Source organism: Berghia stephanieae, chromosome 9 (genome assembly GCF_034508935.2).
Source record: "Berghia stephanieae isolate SIO BIC M18660-M18661 chromosome 9, UCSD_Bste_1.3, whole genome shotgun sequence".
In the NCBI taxonomy this organism is placed as follows: Eukaryota; Metazoa; Mollusca; class Gastropoda; order Nudibranchia; family Aeolidiidae; genus Berghia; species Berghia stephanieae.
The window spans coordinates 9407518-9426057 of NC_088368.1; the positions used below are offsets into that span (position 1 = coordinate 9407518).

At 37.2% G+C, this 18540-nt stretch overlaps 1 protein-coding gene across 1 annotated transcript in view; it reads left to right on the plus strand.

The window, feature by feature from the left end:
- The window catches only part of LOC144979639 (low-density lipoprotein receptor-related protein 2-like), a 53272-nt gene that overhangs the window by 12676 nt on the left and 22056 nt on the right, over positions 1 to 18540 (plus strand). Inside the window, exons 6-13 of the mRNA XM_078926456.1 lie at positions 1395 to 1511; positions 2725 to 2865; positions 4549 to 4659; positions 5159 to 5281; positions 7404 to 7578; positions 12159 to 12366; positions 15166 to 15361; positions 16757 to 16873. Coding sequence (XP_078782582.1) covers positions 1395 to 1511; positions 2725 to 2865; positions 4549 to 4659; positions 5159 to 5281; positions 7404 to 7578; positions 12159 to 12366; positions 15166 to 15361; positions 16757 to 16873 — 1188 coding nt within the window. The remainder of the gene's footprint in view (positions 1 to 1394; positions 1512 to 2724; positions 2866 to 4548; positions 4660 to 5158; positions 5282 to 7403; positions 7579 to 12158; positions 12367 to 15165; positions 15362 to 16756; positions 16874 to 18540) is intronic.

The following is an 18540-nucleotide window of genomic DNA, read 5'->3' on the forward strand; positions in this document are numbered from 1 at the left end:
AAACATTTGAGTGTATTCTTCTTAGTGGGGACTGTGCCTGTGTCTGGATGAGACTTTTAGGTGATCTCATACTAAGTACATTGGTGGTATGCTCTTGGAATCTACATCTGATCCCTATTTGTTCCCAGTTCCCTTTGTCTTGCTTTCTCTTGACTGCTTTAATTGTAATTCTAGAACTTTTTGCTTTCCCATTTTCTTCCTTTTTACTGGCGCTGATATAACCTAGATGTGTTGCAAGCGCCGTAAAACCCTTAAAAAGCAAAAAAAAAAAACAAACAAAAAATCTTTCCAACAGGGCCTCCATGCTTTAAAAAAATTTTTTTACCAGTCAACCCATTTTCTGGGGTTGTGTCTTTTATGACATGCACTTATTTGTAAACCGAGCACACATTGGTCTTTTGACCTCCCTTGATGGGCCGGATAGTCATTCTTGCAGCGTCTTCTATTCCCCTCAATGTGTCTTCTACTTTAGAAAAAGGCTATCCGTACTTAATGACGATTAGTCTCCTGCTAGACTAGCCGTACTTAAGGACAGCCAGATTGCCAAGCTAGCCGTACTTAATCTGATATGGCAGTTTTTTGCAAAATGAAATCCAAAATGTTACAACCAAATTCTCAAATTTTGCAAGCGAAAAACAAGAAGATTGCTTTTAAAAATTGCGTTTTTTGGGGTTTTTTTTTTTGGTCAAAACTGGCATAAAGCAAACGAAATAGAAAAGGCCTTTATCCATCATCCCTGCCCTTCCCTCCCCCCCCATTGTCTCATCCACGCAATAAGTAAGTAGGTTATGAGTACCTAACTTAAAAACCTTTTTAATATGAGTTTGAACAGTTTGAGAAAGTGCCCGGGATTATATCAACTACACGACTTTTTCTCACCATAACAGTAACATCGATGTCGTTGTTGGAATAAATTCAAAAGCACCAAGCAGAAGTTATAGTTTGCTCTATACGCCAAGTGTCGCTGAAGCTATGGCTTGCCTACCCCTTGTAATGCGATGTATGCACAGTATGTAAATATTGCGCTGTATGAAATATCATGTTTAAAATCTTTTACTGGAGTTGGAGTTGAATAGAGTAATTTGTCTTACTCAATGACACAACAAAAATAGCCCAATTTAAAATATGGCAGGAGATGGGGTGACTGCATTGCTTATATAACATAACATAACATAACATAACGTAACATAACATAACATAACATGACAATAATACTTACGCTTGGGTGCTTTAATTGTAATTCTAGAACTTTTTGCTATCCCATTTTCTTCCTTTTTTCTGGCGCTGCTATGACTTAAATGTGTTGCAAGCGTCATAAAACCCTTAAAAACACTTTTAAAAGTTGCTCCTGATGAGGTGCATTAAAATCAACCTTGATGTCTGCCATCTTTCAGAAAAATTATGCAAAGCCAAAAATTGTGGGCCAAATCAACTCTGCCTGCCTGAGGGTCGAGGGGTCAAGTGTATTTGTAAAGATGGATACAAGTTTGATGAGAAAAAGAATTGTGTTGGTGAGTGGTTGCTTTTAACTATAATCCTTTCATGATTACCTTTCTCTTTACCTTTAATGATACAATTTCAGGTAATGATAAAATTTAAGCTGCTTTTAATTATTTTTTAAAAATAATTTCCTTTATTCATCCCATAGGGGAAATTTGTCTCTTGGGTCTAATCCAAGGGAAGACTGGAATAATCCAGGCGTCAGCCGCATTGCAGTGCTGCAAATTGAGCTAGGGCGAGGCGACTTGTTCAAGGCCACACAGTGCAGCGGCGGGTGATCGAACTCGGTACCTTCGGATACGAAGCGAAGACCGTTCTGCTGAGCCACGCTGCCCCTTTTTAAGATTTGAGGAGTCAATATATTTTCTACCTATATATTATAAGTAAAAAAAACTTTCAATCATCTATTTGTGTTGAAGCACAAGTGATAATATATATTTACATTTTGATTTTAATCAACCCACTTAATGCATCTATTTAACAAATCATTGAAATTTCCGTTATGGAGATAACGATAAAGGGAGTAAATCTGACTCATGAATAAGGGAACAGCACAAAACAAACAACGTTTCGACCTTTGGCCTTTTTCAAGTAAACACTATATATATATATAGCTTGGATAAACTTGTCAATTTAAACCTGACCCCCTTCCGAAACAATCAACAACAAATATATTATTGTGCTTGAATTCAAAACTGATCCAAATACTCGATGAGTAAAGGTTCTACCACTTGCGCTATTTAGCTCTCTAGGCTGTTGTGAGATAAGTGGGTTTATTTTTCAAATGGGTATTAAAGAGTTTGGACTGACCACTGACAGGAGGTGGTGAGTTTTGTGATCTTTTAACTATCTGGGAACAAAATTGGATAAAATGCTAAATTAAAACAAAAAAATGAGTTAAACAAGTTAGCTTAATTTTTTTTCAAGTTAGAGAAAGAAAATAAAAGAATTATTTATCTTTTATAAACCTTGTATGGTGCTGGAAAACTTAACCCTCTCCTTACCAACTATATTCTTTTTCAAAACTTCTCTTGTACATTTAAAGAAAGTGAACAGTGTGTTGTAGAGCATATTTTGCTAAAGATATCTATGTATGCCAAGAACTTATATTGTGTTCGAGTGATAAAAAAAATATTTTTGTGTTAGCTAGGTGTGAAAGTTTTGGTGAGAATCCTGAAAATGGCTGGTAAGGAGAGAGTTAAATTGCTTTGTTTGACTCCACAGAGATCAACTACTGCAACTCATCCGATATAGACCGACCCTGCAGTCAGACTTGTCTTGAAGGCCATTTTGGAAGAGGTCCGCAATGCCGGTGTATTACTGGATACACTTTGGACAGAGATGGAAGTTCCTGCAATGCCATAGGTCTGTCAATGTATCACATTTGTACAGTGCAGAATGGTTCTTTAAATTTATAAGGAGAACTAATAAAGTGCATAGCCGCCACTTTCTTTTAAAATAGCCTTTAGTCTGAATCTCAGTGAATAAAATTAAATATTTTACCAGATCACGTGTGTGTGTGTGTGTGTGTGTGTGTGTGTGTGTGTATGTATGTATGTATATATATAATTATGAGTGTTATTGGGTACTTTTAAGTACGAGAGTGCTCGATAATTAGAGCATATAAAAATAAATAAATTCACTCACTTATATGTCAGCCAAAACATGCGTTTCGATTATTCCCTCATCTCCTCAGTTGGCAGAATATATATGATATAATGTACTGCCTTATATATATAAAAAAAGAGTGGTCTTTTAGAGCCATAAAGCCCATGGAGCCGGAATTTATCCCAGATTCTATAGAGCTAGAAAAGACTAAAGCAATTCCTTAGTACCCTGCGGACATTATGCTAGTCTATTGCAAAGTACTTTCCACCATATTTAACAGACCCAGTTACCCAAACACTAATGGGTAGACATGGAGGGAGGGAGTGGGGATGGGTGCTCTCCACACTGAGCTCTTGGACCGCCCTCTATCTGTTAACATCCAGAGTAAAATATTTTCAAGAAAATTATCATACTTTTACTTGAAAATTAATAATGGTTATTCAATTGACCCACTTGACAAAACATTAAGTGGCGTAAATCGGGACTGGGCGGGGTCCTTTGACCTCCCGTGGTGGGCAGGATGTCACTTGCTGTGTATTATATTGAGTAGAAAAGTGCCAGAAGACAATAGAGAATAAATTATTTTTTTGCGGCGGTGATGGGGTTTGAACCTGCGACCTTATTGGTACAACTCCGCCTGGCCGGTGAGAGCGTGACTCTACCGTATGAGCTATCCACGAACCCAGTTTAAAAGCTCATACGGTAGAGTCATGCTCTCACCGGCCAGGCGGAGTTGTCGTACCATTAAGGTCGCAGGTTCAAACCCCATCGCCGCCGCAAAAAATTTTTTTTATTCTCTGTCTTCTGGCACTTTTCTACTCACTTCATCTCTTGTTGTTACCAACATAAGTGCCTGCTCCACTCACTTTTTTTGTGTATTATATTATTCCCTTAAATCTGTTTTCCGAGTGGCTTTCCTGGAATGGGATTGCTTGGTTTTTGCCCTGGTCCTTAGATGAGTTCTTAGATGAGTGGAAAAACAGTCGAATATTTAGCATTAGTTTTGGGAGATGCTTATCATCTTTTTGTTATGTATTATGTTTTCTCCTTTACATAATAAAAAAAAAATTTTTTGACTGCTTTCCACATAGTTCGGACCTGTGCTGGTGTCTGGATGGACTTTTAGTTGATCTAAGTACACTTATCTTATGCTCTTGGAATCTACATCTGTTCCCTATTTGAACCATCCCCCATTGTCTAAAATTTTCTTGGATACCTTTACTTTTAATTCTAGAATTTTTTGTTCAATCTCATTTTCTAGCTTTTTACTGGTGCCGAAATGACCTAAATGTGTCCCAAGCGCTGTAAAACCCTTAAAAACAAAACAAAACAAACATTGTGTTACAATACAATCATTAAAACTAAGTTATGATATGCGATACGAATCTTTGTAAAATAAAATCATTTGTTGCTATTTATTTATCTTTTTTAACTTTTCAGGTCCAGAGGCCATTTTGTATGTTGCTACTGACAGAGAGATTCATCGGTGGTCAGTAAAAAGTCGGCAGCATTCCACTCTTATTGACGGTCTTAAAGGAGTGAGAGGGCTGGGTACGAGATGTTCTTTTGACTCTTTCTATTCTATCATATTATTTTCATCGACCAATTCTCTTTCTTTCACCATTTAGATGCATCAATGGAATTTGCAGTTTTTGGAGTCATTGTTGTCATTGCCATTGATATTGTACTCAAAACCTTATCATTGTCATCTACTGTCATCAATCTTCTATATCATAACATATCTAAAAAAAAGTTTATTTATTACTGTTTCATCTACACCTTTTTGGATGTTTGTTTGACGTCATTGCTTGCTCCCAAGTTATTCACTGTTATTGTTATTGCTTGCCAGACTGACTTATGAAATGATTTAATGCATCTTCAACTCGATTCTCTGCATCAGCAGGACTTGCTGTCCTCTTCTTTGCTTGTTTAGATGATATAAAAATGTAAACTTGTCAGGATCCGTTGAAATGCTAAGAGTACATATCCAACCCAAGTTGTAGTGCTGGTTTAGCCTTTGGTCAAACAATTCTGTCCATTTGTTTTTTAGCTGTGGACTCTTTCGGAGGGAGAATCTTCTGGTCTGAGATGGGCAGTTATGGTGGCCAGCCTGAAGTGTATACTATGAATATTGAAGGGAGGCAGAAGACTAAGACTGTTATTGCTTCCTTTGGTAAGTTTTGAAACTTTGATAGTAGAGGTAGTAATTGTAATATTGTGTCCCTACATGTCAAGCTTGAATGTATTAACTCATTCCTTGGAACTCATCCTCTGCTCTCAGGACTGTCTCATAACCACAGTGGGAAAGCTTGCCACTGAACAATACTGGGTAAGGTTCCTGACCTCTCGTAGTGTAATGTTTCCAAGTAATTTAATGAATTACATCCCCTGTTTTTTATAATTTACCCATTCAAACATTACACGTAGTGGACAGGGAGGTACTTACTGTGACCTCTATACCCCTATATGTTTTCCGATTGCTTTTTGTCTTTGTCTTGGAATGATATTACTTAGTTTTATATTGACCCTGACCGAAGTCCTTGGCTTAGTCCTTGGATGGGAGGGAAACAGTCGAATGTATAGTAATATTTTTGGGAAATGCAATTTTTTTCCTTGCAAATCATCTGTTATGTACTTTTTTAAAAACATGATTTTTAAACATTTAAGCGTGTTCCTCTTAGTGTGGATCTGTGCTTGTGTCAGGATAAAACTTTTAGGTAATCTTAAACAATGCACAATGATGTATGCTCTTGGAATCTACATCTGCTGTACCCTATTTGTGCCATTTCCCTTTTTCTTACTTTTCTTGTGTTCTTTTAATTGTAAATCTATAACTTGTTAACTGTCCCATTTTCTTCATTGTCACTGGCGCTGAACTGACCCAAATGTGTCACAACCGCCGTAAAACCCTTAAAAATCAATCACTGAACAATGGACAATATGGTCTGTTTCTTAACCCCCGTTGGCAGTTCTGACAGGCTTCTCTCTCTAAATTTCAATTTTTAATATTTACCAATGGTAAGGAGACGGTTGGATATTACTCTGTGTTTACATTTTGGATAGTGATGCATCATAAACACAGCACACCTTCTAAACAGCCAGTTAACATTGGAAATTGTAGTGATGTTTCAGTAAAACGCAATTTATTTTAAAAGCTTGTTACACGATTCAAAAGGCATCCAAAGCAATGTCAACTGAGCGTAGTTATTTTACTCAAGGCAATTTTATTGTGCCATCAATTGTTTTTGAACAACCAAGTGTCAGCTCCACCTACTGCTCCTTTAAACTTGGCAAGACAAGGGGCAGTGATGGAGACATAGAAATAGATTGACAAGTCATCCTGCCCCATTCAATTTTGAATGTGTATAGTAGTAGCCCTTCAGAGCCAATCGCCCCATGGAGCCGGAGTTTCTATAGTGTGAAATGGACAATAGTAATTGCTTTCTCTTGGAAATTACTTGGGATTTGTCCTAGCCCTGGTCGGATACCCTAACTGGGAGGAAATATACGAGTTTTGGGAGATGATATTTTTTTGTCCTGTAAATCATCTCTCTGTTATGCACTGTATTATGTTTTATTTACATATTATGTATGATTTGTAAACATTTAAGTGTATTTCTCTTAGTGGGGACCTGTGCTTGTTTCTGGATGAGACTCTTAGGTGACCTCAAACTTAATACTTTGATAGTGTGCTATTGGAATCTACATTTGCTTTCTATTTGAACCAATTCCCCTTTGTCTTACCTTTTCTTGGATGCTTTAAATGTAATACAAGAACTTTTACTAACCCAATTTCTTCATTTTACTGGTGCTGATATTACCTAAATGTGTCGTAAGCGCAGTATACCCTTAAAAACAAAAGCAAACAAAAACAAGCAAAGTATTTTCCACCAGATCTAACAGATCCAGCTGCCCAATCACTGCTGGGTGGACAGGAGGGTCAGAAAAAATCTTGACTGCACCCGGGAACAATCATGGTCTCTTTACGCGTGAAGCGAGTTCTCTACCAACTGAGCTATCGGGACCCCCTTTGAATGTATGTAAATGGGCATATTTTTTTTTGGTACAAACTATATCCAGTGTTGTTACTCATTCGCATTTGTGCTGAGTGGGATTATTTGCATAAAGGACCTTATCCATGGACACAATATCTGGGCCAGATATTTATTTGATCAGTGCTACCCATCTGATTACTGACCATTTTCAACATTTCTGACTTTGTTAGAAGAGACGCTTTAGTGTTGAGCCTCTGATGCTTTTGCTAAACTTTTGTTTTCTCTTCTCTCATACCCCAGGGCTTCAAAAACCAGAGGGACTGGCATACGATTTCATCACAAAAAGTCTGTATATTGTCGACTCTGGTGTTCCTGCTATTTTGGCATGTGAACTTGGACAGAAACATTGTGCGACAGTCTTCAACAACACAGTAGTTAATTTCCCTAAGGATATTGTAGTCAATCCAGCTGAAGGGTGAGAAATAATAAGATTCTCATGATTTCTTTAATAAATAAAGTTTAGCTGTGTATGTATGCTTCCATTCCTTTTTCTTTTACTTCCAACCATAGAATTAAACGAATGAGAATACATACGAAGCCTTAAAAGTGTCCACCAATGAAAGCATTCAGCGCCATTTTGTTGTTGGCTGAGAATGTAGTAATTACCATTCATTCGTATCTATGTCAACATAACGACACAAGAAAAACAACAAACAATATCAAAATCCACAATAAAATGTTTCAGAACTGTTGCGTATATTTATGGCACAACGAAGCTGTCAAAAAATGAAGTTAGAGAATGTGTGTAATCATTATTATAATAACCTGTAATGTGTTTTCCAACCACCACATCATCTACTACTACAACCACCACCACAATATCATCACAAACACTTACTACAACCACCAGCCCCACATCATTATCACTACCACTACTACTACACCACCACCAGCACATCATCATCACTACCACTACTACAATCACCACAACCACATCGTCATCACTCCCACTACTACTGCAACCACCACCACCATATCATCATTACCACTACTACCACAACCACCACCACCACTACTACTACAACCACCACCACATCACTACCTCAACTACTACAACCACCACCACAATAGCATCACTACCAGTACTACTACAACCACCACAACCACATCGTCATCACGACCACTACTACTACAACCACCACCATATCATTACCATTACCAGTACTACTACAACCACCACTACCACCATATCATTACCATTACCACTACTACTACAACCACCACAACCACATCGTCATCACTACCACAACTACTGCAACCACCACTACCACCATATCATCACCATTACAACTACTACTACAACCACCACAACCACATTTTCATCACTACCACTACTACTACAACCACCACCACATCATCACTATCACTACTACTACAACTACAACCACCACCACATTATCATCACTACCACTACTACTACTGCAACCACCACCACCATATCATCATCATTGAAATATTTTTTTTTTTTAATTGAGCTTTATATAGTGCAATATCTACGAAATGTGCTCAAAGCGCTTTACAAGGTGTCCCTGGTCAACATTTAACATGTAGGACGGGACATGACGCCTGTTAGGCGATATTACAATTTTTCGGACAAAGACAACTCTGTTAACGGCCAGGTACTCATTTTACACCTGAGTACGGTGAGAGAATTTGAGTAAAGAGCCTTTTCCAAGGACTCAACTATGCGCCGAGCGCGAGGCTCGAACCCAGGACCTTCCGATCCGGAAGCGAGTGTCATACTACTAGACCACATAGCCGCATCATGACCACTACTACTACAAACACCACCACCACATCATCATCACGACCACTACTACTACAACCACCACCACCACCACCATATCATTACCATTACCACTACTACTACAACCACCACCACATCATCATCACTACCACTACTACTACAACTACAATCATCACCACCACCACATCATCATCACTATTACTACTACAACTACAACCACCACCAACACCACATCACCTCACTAACACTCAGTACTACAATCACTACCATTAGGTTTTGGAGCTTTACTTCATTTGAAATAAGGAAACTTCGGAATTGTATTTGGCATTGTGTTTATATATCATAATATAATTCTAATCAGTTATCTATTTAGAACTAGATACTATACAATATGTATGCCAAATACCAGCCCAATTCCCCTTTCTTGTGTGCGGGAATTCCTCTTTCGGCATTGAAATTGAGTGAGAGAGTCATCACTACACACATAAACAACAGAAACAATTTAAAAACAAGACTATGACACGCAACCACTCACACACGAGGCTATACTATTTATCCTTTTCTCTATATAGAATAGGACAAGACAAACAATAGCTTGACTCTCGCTACACTTCGCATTGATGTTTGTCGTCTCACGAGTTCAACTCTCGGTCGACCTGTCAATATTCCTTTTTGCCTCGGACGTAATCATTAATAGAATGTTGTGTGGTTTTGACCGTGAAGAAAACCTTAAGAAGTCACATTTATATCATTTTAGAGAGATCGTTTTTAATAATTTTGAGTTAAACGAGCGAGCAGCAACTTGTTTTCATGAACGGCCTATCAGCGCTTGTTTATTATAGTAACGCGATTCCCAGCCAACATCAAAATGGCGGATATTTTTCTCATCGAGGCCGCTGGTTGGTTAGCCAATAAGAGCACCGTACGGTTTCCATTGGGTAAATTCCTTGCTTCCAACACTTGTTGGCTGTTGTTTAGGCTTTGTTTTTGTTTAAATGAACTTTTGACAACTAATTCAAAACATGTCAGCCATTCAGGCAAATCATGATGTAAAACTATACTGAGAGAGAGAGAGAGAGAGAGAGAGAGAGAGCCGCTTTTGAAACTTGTAAAAATTAGCAGTGTCTTGAACCTGCATGTGTAACACTAGACAACCATACAACTCTTCTAGAGATTAGTGGATGGTTGATAGGGGCTCCACCATGTCGAGTTGTCTATACTTCTATTTTGTTGTTCTTTCTTTCCTTGTCCTAAATTTAGAAGTCTTGGATTTGTCCAGACAAATATTTGAATGCAATTAATGCTTTTCTGTGAATTTTTTAAATCTCAAAATGTCATCTCTAGAATCTGCATTAGTATTGAGTACTAAATATCTCCCTTTTTTAACCAAAAACCCTGTGTTGTCTGAGACACTTTGGTTGGTTTTATGCTTAGATTGCTGCTGGAATTTACGATTCCCCTTGTCTTCCTTTTTTTATGCACCTGTTATCCCAGAATGTGGCAGGCGATGAACTCAAATCTTTCTCATTGTCCTTGTCCTGAAATGTACTTTCTCTCTGTTCTGTTGAAAAAAATTGGAATATTACCTAACAGGCGTCATATCTCGTCTCACATGTTCAGTGTTGCTGTTGGCTTGGGACCCATTGAAAAGTGCTGTGAGCACATTTCGTGGATTTTGCGCTATTTAAACGCTCATTACTTTTTTCTTCCTTTTCTTAGGCACTGAAATGGTGTAGAAGTTGCAAGCCCCCCCCCCCCCCCACCCCCCTCTAAGAATTAACAATCCTTTGGAATGTTTTAAACATCAAGTCATATTTGTTGTGAAAGAAAGTTGTTGTATTCAAGTACCAAAACTTGTATCGTCCACCTTATGGTAGTATTGTTCCCAACTAGCATCTGTACTAATGTTTACGTTGGGAGTCATTCTGTATACAACCGTCATCCTGTACACTTGTATCTTATTTAATGTTGTTTAAAAGACGTCCGTTACGGTAACAATTTGATTCTTGGAAATATATAATATATCTAATTAACAAAGCATATAGTATAGGGCAAATTCGGATAAAATCCCTTAAATGCCCTTAATAGTAATGCTAAAAATCTATTGATTGGAAGATTACAATAATGATAAACATGGTAAAGATAATTTATCAACTTAAATGTACCCATGCATATGTGATGTAGAAACATATCTTTGACCGTAACATGCAAAACACATCATATATACACTCATGCATACATACATATAGAAAATAATCATAATAAGATAACCATGCATGATATATACATACAAGATTGAAATCCATATTAATAGCAACGCAAGCAAGTATTACTTATCCTAAATAAATCTCCCTTCATTAATTCCCTGTCTAATAACACCTTGCATTCCTTGTTCCAAATTTTACATTGTTCCATTTCTGACAAAACAAATACCGAACCAATTTTGTCTTATATTTGTTTTGCATCTAGTGACATAAAACTTAAAATTGTCCCCTCCAGTAAAAGTAACATTAGAATATGAAAAAAAATGTATCTTATCCAAACCATATACCAATCTATAAACCTGAATTAAATCCCCACAAATTCTTCTATATTTCAAACTTGGTAAGTCAAGAAATACTGACTTTTCCTTATAAGATAATATTGTATTGCATAAATCTTTTGGTAGCTCTCCTCTGTACACGTTCAATACTAAGTCTTTTATATTTTGGGCTCCAGATGCAATTTCCATATTCTAGAATTTTTATCAAGATTTATAAATGTTCTATATATTATTACGATCATTCTGTGTGCACGGCTTACACTTATCAATATGAACATTCATGATCTGAGAACAAACAACATTGACTGGGTGGGGTTCCTGACATCCTCTAGTGGGCAGGGAGGCACTTTCTGTTTCTTCTATCCCCCTATATGTTTTCCAAATTGTTTTGTCTTTTTCTTGGAATGAGATTACTTTAGTTTTGTCCTGACCATGGCCAGAGTTCCTTGGCTGGGAGGGAAACCGTCTCTTGGAATCTACACATGTTTCCTATTTGAACCAATTCTGCTTTGTCTCACCTTTTGTTGGGTGGTTTAATTGTAATTCTTTAACTTTTTTACTATGCCATTTTCTTCCTTTTTACTGGCGCTGATATGACCTTAATGTGTTGCCAGCGCCGTAAAACCCTTAAAAACAAAACAATCAAACAACAATATTGAAAGTTTCAATCTTGCACTTATTGCTATATTTTACCTCGTCTCACCAGAGTTTTGTACTACACAGAAACAGGCAGTGAGCCTGCCATAATGAGAGGCAGTATGGACGGTAAAAGTGTCGATGCTCTAGTATCCATCAATATTCACCGACCCACTTCACTTCACCTTGACCTTACAACAAACAGGCTGTACTGGATTGACTCAATCTATTCCTCTGGACAAATATTTAAAGTGGATCTGGATGGATCCAACAAAAAGGTGTGATTGTCTTGTGACCATTTACTATTTGGAAAAATCATGGAAGACGAGTAGGCAATATATGAACTGCCTTCTCAATTTTAATTTTTTTTTTTTTTTTTACTTCTTAATATGGTATTATGCTCCTTCGGAGCCATTGGGTCTACTGAACTGGAGTTTACCTTGGTTTGTATGCTGTGAGACTGATAATCTCAATTGTTTGTTATCCTTTATATGGGAAGCTTGTCTATCAAAAAGTACTTTCTGCTAGATCAAACAGATCCAGCTACTCAATCACTTGAGTGGACAGGGGGATCATTTAAAAAAAAATCTTTGTGCATCCACAATCGATCTGTCCATATGGAGTAAGTGCTCTATCAACTAAGCTATCAGACCACCCCAAAAATTGTTTCAGAGTGATGAAATTATGAAAGTTGAATTTATGGTGAAAATCATGATACCTTTGTTTTATTGTGTAGAATGGTTTCATACAGTGCATAAATTCAAAATTTCATCTTTCTCATCATTTAAACTTCAAATTTACTTTTTGCCAGCCACCTCATTCCAATATAATACCAGTTTGATGCAATGGGTCACATATACAATGAAATAGAAACTATAAGAAACAAGGAAAGTTAAAGAAAGAGCAATAACATTTAGGGTTTTTTTCTTTTGTCAAGTAGTGTTGGTTGCCGCCCCTATTCCGGATGCTTTAGATTGGTTCACATAAAACTTTTCTGTGTGGTTACATAATTCTTTTTCACAACGAAGAGAATTTTAAAATAAATTATTATATCTTTGACTTAACAAAAAAAAAGTTGACATTCATTCCAGCATAAAGTTAACCAATCGTGTAACAATTTAGTAGCTTTTACGATTGTTAAAACAATCTTTACATTTGCACCATTATGATTAATATCTCTCTCTCTCTCTCTCTCTCTCTCTCTCTCTCTCTCTCTCTCTCTCTCTCTCTCTCTCTCTCTTCCTCTCTCTCTCTCTTCCTCTCTCTCTCTCTTCCTCTCTCTCTCTCTTCTCTCTCTCTCTCTCTCTCTCTCCTCTCTCTCTCTCTCTCTCTCTCTCTCTCTCTCTCTCTCCTCTCTCTCTCTCTCTCTACTCTACTCTACTCTACTCTACTCTACTCTACTCTACTCTACTCTACCTCTCACTCTCACTCTCACTCACACATCCATCACTCCTATAGAATTTTGATTTTAACGATAAGTGAAGATATTAATTTTGTCTTGTACATTTATGTTTTGTCATTTGAATTAACATAAAAAGCTATTTAAGTGATGCTATTTTACTCCCAAGTCCCAAGTTTGAATATGGGTTGCCACAAATGTTTTTATAATTGTCATTCCTTAATTTCTGAAAACGAATATCATTATTTGTCAAATATATGCCTGACTTAATATTGAGGTGACTTATTTGAAATAGCATAATTTTGAAATATTTTTGATGAGTTTTGCCAATCTGAAGTGGATGTTCTGCCTTTTAACCTCTGGTCTCTGAGTGGGGATGTTGACCTATCATAGTGGGCAGGAGGTCACGCTGTGTCTTTTATCCCTTTGTATACGGGAATGGGAATACTCGGTTTTGTCCTGGCCCTGGCCGGAGTCCTTGACTGGAATGGAAACGGTCAAATGTATAGTTTTAGTTTTGGAAGATATGGTTTTCCTTTATTATATATCGGTTTCGAAACATTTGAGTGTATTCCTCTTAGTGGGGACCAGTGTTTGTGTCTGGATGAGACTTTTGGGTGATCTCAGATAAATTACACTGATACTGTGCTCTTGGAATTTACATCTGTTCCCTATTTCAACCCTTCCCATCTGTCTTACTTTTTCTTGTGTGCTTCTCATTTTCTTCTTTTTACTGACGTTGAAATTACCTAAATGTGTCGCAAGCGCTGTAAAACTATTAAACCCCTATTAAATCTCTGGTCTTGTGATGTGACACTAAACTTGCGACCTTTCGGTCCCGAGTTTGAATCCGTTGTAGACTATGCGTGTATCTTTGGAATGTGATCTATACTTGAATATTATCACTGTAATCAGATGTAAAATGATTGCCTTCCATAGTGGGCAGGGAGGTACGTGCTGTGTCTTCTATCCCCCCATACCCGTTTTCCAATTGTTTCCTGTCATTGTCTTGGAATGAGATTACTTAGTTTTGTCCTGATCCTTGCCGAAGTTCCTTGGCTGGGAGGGAAACAGTCGAATGTATAGTTATAGTTTTGGGAGATGAGATTTTTTTCCTTGTAAATCATCTCCGTTATACATTGTATTATGTTTAATTTACATATTATATTATATGATTTGTTAACATTTGAGTGTATTCCTCTTAGTTGGGACCTGTGCTTGTGTCTGGATGAGACTTTTAGGTGATCTCAAACTAAGTACTTTGACGGTGTGCTCTTGGAATCTACATCTGTTCCCTATTTGAACCAATTCCCCTTTGTCTTATCTTTTCTTTTTTGCTTTAATTGTAACTCTAGAACTTTTTACTATCCCATTTTCTTCCTTTTTACTGGCGCTGATATGACCTTAATGTGTTGCAAGCGCCGTAAAACCCTTAAAAACAAAAAAAAACAATAAAATGATTGCCTAGCTCCTAACAGCATTAACTCTTGTAAAAGAGAGGTATGATGTTACACAGCCTTGCAAACATTTGGTTTCGTCCTGTGAGTTGAGCGTAGCTGTTGGCTTCAAGCCCCTTATAAATCCCTTTGCCCCATATTTTTAGATATTGTTCTGAAGTTGCTGATCTAATGATTTTTATTGCAAAATTATCCTCCTGAATAAACTATATTCGTCTCAGCCTGTGATGAGCCACAAGATTTCGTCACCAAACGCATTGTCCATCTTTGAAGACAGCATCTACTGGGTCAACAGTCAGACTAAGGGAATCATGACAGCCAACAAATTCACAGCAGATCGAGCTAAAACCCTCTTCCAGACCACTAATCAACCCAGTACGATGGCTATTGAACACAATAGCTTACAAAATGACCATGGTACGGCTTTGTTTATCATTACAAATCCTCTCCTAAATTTTGGTCTAGTCATCAGTTCTGGTTTATGGTCGTGATAATCCTTGTGAATCAAATATCTGTATATTATAAATATTTCATAAACCACGAACATACATAAATGAAAATATACTTTATTGCCTCTCAGGAGGAAAGTAGGAAAAATAATTGCACTCCCTTCTCCCCCCAACCCCCTCCCCCACCCTGTCTCCTTTCCTCCTTCCCCATTTAATTACCTAACACATGTGATTGTTTTGCCAGCTGTGCCAAAATACCGTGTGCTTAAACGGTGACAAAGCTCGTTGTAATGTTGATAGTGATTTATCCATTGGTGACAAATTCCTATTTTTTAAAAATCTCAGATTCCTATTTTCTGACGGTCTGATTCCACTTTAGGAATATGAAGGGTTGGCAGGTCTGGATATCGTGACCAACAGTTTAATAGGAGTCTTTTTATGCATGCCACGTCTGTAAATGAATTTCCATTTTTTATGAATATATTATTATTATTACTATTATTATTATTATTATTGGTTCATAGGTTACAGACTGAATGCCAGAATTATGAAAAATGATTTTAGTATTATTTTTTTATTAAGTGCTCTTTCCAACAAAATCCTATTACATTAAAAGCGTAGGCCCTGCCTGAAATGCTGAAGAGCTGCCTGAAATGCGGAGCCGCCGTCTTTTGAATAATCAACACATTGAAAAGGCTGTTAAAGTAAAACTTAAATATTTAAACTTTTTACTTGATGATTAAGAGATTATTAATAGAAGTCTCTGAAGCAGGACATAGAGAAGCCATGTATTGCTGTTTCTTTAACGATTATTGATCATCTTATCTCGATTATTATTAGTCTATAATGGTCTTTTATATAATTGGACAATTAAATTGCTCTCTGGAATGGATACAGCATATGCACACACTCCATACACACAAATACATGGACATACACATATATTACACACACAAATACACACAAACCCAGTGGGTGGTTGGATGGGAGCATCACCCTTGAATCATATACCTATGATGTTTGCATGGGTGTACGATCCGATAGTGATGTCGTTTCTTCTTCTCTTTACTAGCCTATCCTGCTTCTTTGGTTTGTGATTGCATTTTTGACAGGGGATATTTTTTTCAGTAAATCTTCTGCCTGTTTGTTCTTGGTTATGTATAATTTAGCTTATATCTTTTGGTTATGATTTTGATTTACATTTGTACTATTTTTGTTAGATTGCTTGTTTTTTTGTTTCAGCGGTCTCTCATATAACCTCAATTGTGTTGAAAGAGACCTAAAGCAACAAACAAACAAACAAAAAAACACACAAACCCATTAAGGGTCGATTCCAAGTATACTTTTGACTGTCCATCCACAGTGATAAACCGATGTCACAGCAATAGGTGCCATCTCTGCCTGTTGAATGACCAAGGGTCTGGAAGTTGTTTTTGTAGCCAGGGATACAGAGTGGCCTTCACAGACCGCTATTGTGAAAGTATGTCTATCTTGGAATGGAATTACTTTGTTTTGTCCCGGCCGTTGCCGGAGTCTCCTGGCTGAGAGGGAAATGGTCTAATGTATAGTATTAGTTTTGTAGGTGACATTTTATTCCCTGTCTCTCGGTTATGTACTGATAGTTATATTTTTTTTTATTTTGAACATACCTTGTAAATATTTGAGTGCATTCCTCTTTGTGGGATCTTGTGCTAGTGTCTCGATGCGACTTTAGGTGATCTCAAACTAAGTACATTGCTGGTATTTTCTTAGAATCTACAACTGTTCCCAATTTAAACCACTGGGCGGGGTTCCTGACCTCCCTTAGTGGGCAGGGGTGTACTTACCGTCTTCTATCCTCCTATACCTGTTTTCCAACATGCTTTCAGTCTTTTGTCTTGTAATGAGATTACTTTGTTTTGTCCTGGCACTGGCCGGATACCCTGGCAGAGAGGGAAACAGTCAAATGTATAGTTCGTTTTGGGAGATTGTTTATCATCTCTCTGTTATGCACTGTATTCTGTTTTGTTTACATGTTATATGTATGATTTGTAAACATTTGTGTTCCTCTGAGTGGGGACCTGTGCTGAACGTCAGGATTAGACATTTAGGTTATCTCAAACTAAGTACACTGATAGTGTGCTCTTGGAATCTACATCTGTTTTCTACTTGAACCAATTCCCCTTTGTCTTGGGTGCTTTAATTGTAATTCTAGCACTTTTTACTATCCCATTTTTTTTCTTCCTTTTTACTGGCGCTGATATGACCTTAATGTGTTGCAAGCGCCGCGAAACCCTTGAAAACAAACATATTTGAACTAATTCCCCTTTGTTATACTTTTTCTCATGTGCTTTTAATTGTAATTCTAGAATCTTTTCACAATCCCATTTACTTCCTTTTTGCAGATGCTAAAATGACCTAAATGTGAAGAAAAAAACCCCTTAAAAACAAAGCATGTTCACTCGTATTATTACTCGCTTTATTGGGGAAGTACTCGATTTGGATGCAAACTGATCTGATTCAAATCCACAAACAGAGGGTATTTTTACGGTGCTTCTATCCCCCCCCCCCCCCCCAGCAATGACTGGGTTGCTGGGTCTAAATTAGATCAAGCATACTCAATAGACCAACACGCTATTTAAAGAATGACAAGCAAATGTTGCTTTTTGATTGATTTTTACAGTAGCCATATAAAAATCCTTCCAGGACTTTTACCCTATTTCCGGCTAAATCTGGGAAACCGGCTTTTTATTAAAATCTTCCGGCCAACTGTGGTCGGTAATGGTGTTTAATATTTCAAGGCAACAGTTAAGGGAAAGCTGATGGATTCATTTCCTTTTAAGGGAGTTACCATATGATGAAGAGATGCTTTGGATGAAATATTTTCATGTATGGTCTTTATGAGAAACGTCCAAGCTTTTTTAAATTTTAGCAAAGGGTATCCCTGTATAATAAAGCAAAAAAAAATATTGGCCGATGATTTGAAATTTCGGGTGGAGCTCCATCTTGTTTGTATTTTTTTTTTTATCGTTGAGCATTTTTGTAGATTCCTGCAATATTTTTAGAACTCCTTCTGCGTAGATTATTTTCAATTCCTGCATGAGATGAAATGAACACAATTTAGATAATGTTTTAATAACTTTGACCACGAACTGAATTACATATTTT